This window comes from the organism of the source record quoted next, unplaced genomic scaffold (assembly GCF_019419815.1).
Source record: "Pyrus x bretschneideri cultivar Hongxiangsu unplaced genomic scaffold, Pyrus_bretschneideri_v1 Contig21, whole genome shotgun sequence".
NCBI classification, from domain to species: Eukaryota; Viridiplantae; Streptophyta; class Magnoliopsida; order Rosales; family Rosaceae; genus Pyrus; species Pyrus x bretschneideri.
Genome location: NW_025999513.1, coordinates 2,107,891 through 2,115,398, shown reverse-complemented (window position 1 = coordinate 2,115,398; position 7,508 = coordinate 2,107,891). Strand labels below are relative to the sequence as shown.

At 36.7% G+C, this 7,508-nt stretch overlaps 1 protein-coding gene across 1 annotated transcript; it reads right to left on the bottom strand.

Moving 5' to 3' along the window:
* Nucleotides 1-425: 425 nt before the first annotated feature.
* Nucleotides 426-7,106, bottom strand: LOC125477324 (acylamino-acid-releasing enzyme-like). The gene is made up of 18 exons (XM_048584291.1): nucleotides 6,909-7,106; nucleotides 5,891-6,066; nucleotides 5,406-5,715; nucleotides 4,993-5,214; nucleotides 4,673-4,891; nucleotides 4,472-4,546; nucleotides 4,038-4,176; nucleotides 3,310-3,461; nucleotides 3,131-3,210; nucleotides 2,921-3,042; nucleotides 2,754-2,832; nucleotides 2,502-2,679; nucleotides 2,259-2,319; nucleotides 1,825-1,947; nucleotides 1,432-1,629; nucleotides 1,201-1,269; nucleotides 916-992; nucleotides 426-780 (listed from the first exon to the last, which is right to left on the bottom strand). Exons 1-18 carry the CDS (start codon nucleotides 7,064-7,066, stop codon nucleotides 717-719), a joined length of 2,502 nt encoding a protein of 833 aa, XP_048440248.1. The 5' UTR covers nucleotides 7,067-7,106; the 3' UTR covers nucleotides 426-716.
* Between the last annotated feature and the right edge of the window lie 402 nt (nucleotides 7,107-7,508).

The window sequence follows — 7,508 nt, the reverse complement described above, 5'->3', positions numbered from 1 at the left end:
AGTAATAATGTGATTCAAATTCGTTTTTCATTAAATCAAACTTAAAACCCCTCACTTACAAGTGAAAAAAAATATCACTAAAATTGTAGTACTAAGTAGTTGTACTTAATGCTTATTATATAAGTATTAATTCAAGGTAGGGGGAAATTGGATACATATTGTGGTGAGGCTTTGCAATCCAAACGTCATTTATCCAGTCTTTTCATTCTATAAATTAATTAGAATCTAAGACAAATGTAGATTGAAAAAGCTATACAAAATAAAAAATGTAATGTGTAGTATGAAGCCAAGGAAAATTCATGCCCCTGTTATCTCACAAGGGTGCGAAAAAGACGTTTATACTCACTTAAAGACACTAACAAATTACCCTATATTCACTAACACACACAAACACATGGGCTAAATTGAAAAAACGGGTCCAAACATAGAGCATTAAAGCCAATTATTATTAATAGTAATACGTAATCGTTCAGTTGAAGTTGTATTATTGATTTCAATAATCATAAATTTTCAAGTAGAATAATTTTTCATCCAGATTACATATGCCGAGCAAACGCAAGCCGGATTCAATAGTTTTTCATCCAGATTCAAGGTGGATTCAACCTACTTGACTGTAAATCGTAGATTGATTTGTACTGTGCCATAAAAGCAACCATCTTAAGAAAGCTTTGACGTCGAACTACGGGGGTAAAAGCAGGGAAGAAATGCCTGCTCATTTACGATAAATACTTCTTGAACCAGACACCAATGTTGAGAAAGCTCTCGAAGTCCGATTGTGGCCTGCAAACACACAAATTCGTATAAGATGGAAATCCCAGCATGAAACTTTAGGACCTCGCTTGTAGTAACTTTAGGACCTCGCTTGTAGTGACTAGTGACTACGATGCACAAAGCACATTTGGATCATAAGCTTACCTCTCAATTCCATGAGTATCCTGTGGAAACACAATGACTTTGACAGGAACTCCTTTTTCCTTAAGCGCCCGAGCATACTACGAACAATAAACATCCAAATCACTTTTCTACTCCCATCATTCCAATTATGCAAACGTCTATTAATCAAAATCATCACACCCCCTTGGGAGGAAGGAAAACAATTTAAAAGACGAAAACTAAAACAATAATTATCCAAGCACTTGTTTCGTTGTTAAACTATTAAGGAGAAAAGGTGTATTTCATCAGGAGAACATGTTAACTTACTTGAAATCCAGTAGAAACTGGAACACGAAGATCCTGAGCACCCAAAAGAAAAAGGGTGGGTGTTTTGACCTGCAGATAGATCCTTCACAAAGTTACAAATAGCAAACTTCTTACTATATAAAATCCTTTTAAATTATTGAATTTCTTCGCAAAAAGGAAATTTATAGTATAAGCTTCCAAATCAAGAGTAAGTAAATAATATAGTAGCAGAGAAAAAGCTTAAACAAGCACCTTTGAGACGTGTGAAATAGGAGATTTGCTGTGCAATAGAGTCAGATGCTCAGCAGAAGGAGCTTCTGTGTAGTTATTTCTACCCTCATTTCCATAGGCCTCCACATAGCACCAATCTGGGATGTCTGTCGTACCGATCATTAATGCGAGATTACAGGCGGGGTTCCTCACTGCTGCCACAACAAACTTATCTGGTGCCTGCAGCATAAATATGTTCAACTCTCGAGTATAACTAAAAAATGATTGTCTACCAAGCGGGCATAAGTAATAGATGCTTCAAAAATAAAATAAAAAAGTTTTTTTCGTACCCCACAAAAAAAGAAAAAAGCTTAAAGCGAGAAGCCTCAAAGCAACTAAAAAATAACAGTCATGCTTTTTACAAAACTACCAGACCTGGCCAATCAAGTGAGTAGTCAGAAAGCCGCCATGAGAACCACCAAGAACTGCAATTTTTGATGGACTGGCAAGCCCCTTGTCAATGACATGATCGATAGCCACCAGCACATCATCCACGTCCTGTAGTGAATAAACTCAGATATTAGGGTCTACAAATACAAAAGCAGATACATAAAGTAAACACTAGTTACACAAATATATTAACAACGTAAATTCTTAGCATACATAAGCATATACAGATATATTTATGCCAGAGAGTGTGTATGTCTATCTGTATGATACCAAAGTAGTATTAAATGGCCCAACATGGGGCTCTACATAAATAAACAGGAGCTATAGAATACGCTCCCCTAAGGAACAATGCCATCTCGGATAACAAAAAATAACATTGCTGTAGAACAGATTAAAGGTAAATATATATAGGTAAGCACCTGGGACCCAATTTTCCCTGGAAGGGACTGAAGTGCTTCTTCACCAAATCCCAGCGAACCTCTGAGATAAACTAACATGTCAGAACAATGCAAGATAAAAGCCGATGAAGTTAAAAGAAATGGTTACTTCTTTTCATATCCGTAGGCCAATCTCATAATATCTGAACAAGATTGGAGCACAATTTTGTTGACCCTGATAGGAAAAGTCAGAATGAAAGGACAAAAAGGAGAATAAGAGCTTACCTATAATTTACAAGTAACAAACTGAACCCAACTGAAGAGAGAAATGCTAAGGACTTTGAAAAGCTTGACAATGAAAAAGAGTGCGGGCCTCCATGGAGGATTACAATTAATGGGTCAAACGAATCATTTCTTTTAGTTTTGGAAGACACAAATATGGCTTCAATTGGTTTGGTAGCTCCTGAAAGGTTTGAAGCATGTACAGGATGTTAAAATCAGTTTTATTGACACAATGAAATAATTGGTTTATAATACCTTTTGTTACGCTACCAGAAACATCCCTGACAGGAACCTTCAGTATACTGAATTGCAGAGAGGAAAGCAAAGATTTAACCTATGGCAAGTTGAAACATAAGTTGAACAGATGTAAGCCTTGAAGATAATCTTGATATGTGGAAATATAGAAAAGCAGATTAATGGACCTTCTCAGAGCATTCACTTGGGGGGCTTGATACATTTAACCAACTCCATGCGGTACTTGTACTTTCTTTATCAACAAGGTAACCATAATTGATATGAGGTACATCTACTGGACTGCTAGACACTTCATAAATCAAAGATAAAGTGAAATTTCGTTATTGATCAGTAAATTTTTCCGAGTAATTATCAGTAAAAAATGGCAACTTCTTTACCAGCAATAATATTGTCCCCATCCAGTGTAAGAACATCCCATGAATTTGAATCAGCAGAGCTGATACGTGATACTTCACCACTGTACTTCCATATAACTTTCATAGGTCAGTTATAAAAAGTTAAAAAGGTAACGACCCTATGGAGATATGAGTGTCATATGATTAGTCATTATAGTTACCTCAAAACATTCACAGAAAGTATCACTTGACAGCTACCCCAGATAGAAGATATGATCATTGTGCATCCATCAGAAAGCCATGGATTACTAAGGATACTTGACCAGTAAAGCCCAGGGAAGCAACCATCCTCAGCACACATAACAACAGGAATCTTCAAAAAAGAAATGTAGTAAGTGTAGTTATATAAGCAGGGAGAGAGATAAACGAGAGAAAAATTCATAAAATAATTCCTAAACTTATATTATTATGTTGTGTGATATCACCTTCATGAAATGAAAACCTTTTGCTGAAGACAATTAACCTAGAGTTCAAGGTACCCATGCACAAAAGTACCGCACACCAGAATAAAAAAAAGGGAAGAAAACAGATCAAAGGAAATTTCTATATATTGAATTTCATCCTCAGTGTGTATGATAACAACATCGAATTTACAAATCAACTACAGAACATTCCACTGGTATATGGTAGCAGCTAGCAAACAGCAAAACAGCATCCAACCAAAACAAGTAAGCAAACCACGATCTTTAATCCTAACATTCTGGAATGCAAACCCGTATGAGTTTACACCTTTACAAGGAAATGCTTAATGCTTACTTATAAGCACATGCTAACAAATGAACCTTTGTCCATAATTTACATGCACACGGAATGAACTGAGTAGTTTAAATTACCAATCAGGAAATAAAAGTTGATTAGTAAACAGAAAGATAAAAGTCAGAGAGCTCACCACATCAACAATTTTTGCGGATGAGGATAGCACTCCATCCACTGGCCAGTCTATTCTGTGAAGAGAATCTGTTGCAGAATGTGCCCCAGAATCCACAGAACTTCTAGCCGATAAAAACAAAAGGAATTTTCCATCTGGGCTGCCAAAATTACATTGATCATGTTTCAAATACAATCAGAATCAGTAATCGTAATGATGTTTGAAACAATCAACCATCTATTGGATAATATGAAACAATCAGTACAATTCCGATTCAAATGTTCATCAAACTTCAATGAATATTAAGATATCAATTTCCGTTTTGAAATTAAAAGAGAGGCTATAAAAGTCAAAAACTTATATCATGGACTAAATTTGAGTACCGCATGATGTTACAGACCCTGGTAAAGTGCACACGAACACATAACTAAGTGTCTGATGGGGGAAAAAGTTACCTGAACCGTGGATAGAAAGCACTACTTATGCTTTGAGTCAGCTTTACAGCAGGAAGATCTTCAGTTGAACTAGCTCTAGAACAGTGAAAGAAAGTTATAGTTATATCAAATGTAGAAGCACAATGAATTTCCAAAACAATTAACAAGCAGAAGATCCAAAAAAACAAAAAGTAACAATAAGTATTGCACAAAGCAACTCACTTGAGTTCAGATCCATTGGCTTCTGATTCAAAATTTGGTGCCTTGACCACATACAATGCACAGGGCCTGTTAAAGCAGTACTTGATACCAAGCTTTCTGATACCTTCTGACCACCCAACAAAAACCAAAGGTTGATGCGAGCCTTTAACTGGTGGCGCCCATACAACTTGACCAACACTCAAAGACTTTTCAATTCCTTTGACAGCTTGTGCCTCTCCACTGTACAGCATAGGATAATTAAAGTTAGCCAGGCATTTAAACAAGAAATCTCCTTACTTCTAATCCTGGTACTAATAGAAACTAAGCCAAATGTTAAAGACCTGTTAATATTGATGACAAAAAGTGCAGGCTGCCTTTTTCCAGCATAGGTTTCCCCCCATTCTTCCTTCCAATCCCCTTGACCTTTCCAGTTACCAAAGTCCTTATCCGTGGAACTACCTTTCTTGTAGCCCTGACCTGTAAATGTGGGCTTGGAGGGAGCTGGTTCCTCAGCAACATAAGCAATGAGAGTTTCATCAGCGTTCCAAGAAATTCCCTGAAACCTGTATCATTGAAAATTTGAACTCTTTTATGCTGGAGGAAATCTAGATATATGAAAAGATTAATGATCAAAACAGAGGCGTAATTCTACTACTATCACTAAAGGCATAAAGCACAAAACGTCTAGTACACAAGACTAGCATCAAATATCAGGTATGGCGATAATTGGAAAGACTGCATTCACGATGTTTACCATCCATCAGCATAAACTGAACCATGAACAGATTGGGGAATGTGGAATTCTTTCTCCAATTGACCTCGGCCCCAAATTTCAAATTGGCAGGGAGATTCGTTCTCAGGATTCCGAACTACAAAAAGCTTTGCACCGGACGGGGATGGAACAAATACAGATACTCCTGTCATCTCAACCGGGAACGGGGACCATTGGAAGTTTACAGAATTGTTACTTTCTCTTGAAATATGAGAGGATAGAATGAATTTCTTCCTCTTGTTTGCCAAAAGATTCGGTTGACTAATTGAAAACATTGCCTGAGACCCAATTCCTGAAACAAAGTGTAATGTGCATGTCCTCATTAGGAAAAATTATTTGGCTTTCAATTAGAGAGGAAGTACATGTGTTTATGTATTTCCTTACGTATGTAATGTACATATATATATGAATCTGTTGCATGTATGTAAGGATAAGAACGTGCATGTTAGAAGAATGAGAAATCGTACCGCTATCAGATTTAAAAATCCATGCCTTGTCAATGCTGGAAATACTAGTGAAGTCTTGAAGTAACCTAGACTGAGATGCATATTCTTCCTCAGTTGTTGCATCTACCCCGAGAGGCATCTCCTTCACTGGACCATCTTTAGAACTGCCCATGGCTAAAAGCGTTGACAATCTTTTACTACAGAGTAGATTTCATGGAAGATATTGTCAATATGTGGTGTCAAAGGACAAATGAAATTATGCAGTAGCTCAGAACTCAAACGGTCAGTAGCACTGGTTATAAAAAAACAGCAAATCTCCTAGAACGAAAAAGAAAAAAGAAACTATATTTTCTAGTTTTTTCCTTTTAAATGAAACAAATGAGTTTTAGCATGTCATTCCTTCATCAATCGAATACAGCAGAAGTATGATATATTCCAAACAACAGAAACAAGCAATCCGCTACCTCAAATTCTACTTAACATGAAAAATGATGCTACTTTTGATTATTTTGATCAAAATCGACAACAGCTACCTGAAATTTCTTCAAGTCAATCTGCCACCTCAAATTCTACATAACTTGGAATTGGCATATAGTAAACTCACACATTCGATACTACCACATAGCAACTGTAAGAGTTTCGGCTACAGAAAGTCTTGAGGCCTCTTTCGGTCAAGGAAATTACTCAATTCAATTTACACTTGCAAAACCAAATTTAATACCCATCGCCATGATCCAATTTAGTAAAAAGGTAGCCACGAATTCGGGCAACGTGGATTAAAGTTGGAATCTTTTTAAGTTGTTCTATATGGCCATTCCATCAATCGCACACTAGTTCAATAATTCAAACGAACATGTAATTCAATTCAAAGATTTCCACTCTACGCAACGAAAAATAAATGAATCAAAGCACCGAGCAAAGTGAGATGAAGAAAGAAAGGAAGAAATAACATAAAAACTTGGATTCGACGACTGAAAGTCAACAGTGCAAGGAGTACACAGGTAAATATAGATAGGAGAGGGAGAGAGAGAGAGCTTACGTAGAGAGAAAATAGCGAAAGGGTCTGCGACTGCTCCTCCTGGGAGTGAGAAGAAGGTGTGAAGGTGAGATAGAATAGGAAGAGGAGGAGGGAATCTTGGAGTGGGACGAAGCAAGCTGCCTCGCCACGATTTTATAACGCGGACTTATTCCATTCATTTTTCTTCTTTTGATAAAGGTAGCATTGTGTAATCGGTCGATGTCTTTCTTTAATAATAAAACGTATTTCATTTTATGTGTGCAGATTTTCCTCAAGTTATCGAGGACTTAACCCAACCACCCTTGTCACAAGCTCAAATAAATTATAAAGAATCTTTCAAGGAATTCCCTACGGAATTGTTTAGTCAGGTTGATGAAAATAGGTATTGCCTAAATGGTCTTAGCAGTGAATTCTTATTTCAAGAAGAGAAAAGTGCTTTGTATCATGGTGAGCCTCAATATTATTATGATGTACCCATACAAATTGAGGAGTGTGAATATGATGGTGATGCCGTGATGATGAGCAAAAATTTGATACAGAGAATTACCTTTATGAGGGAAGTGATAATGGTAATGACACTGGTGATTCTGATACAGACAGTTCCTTATATGATGAGCATAA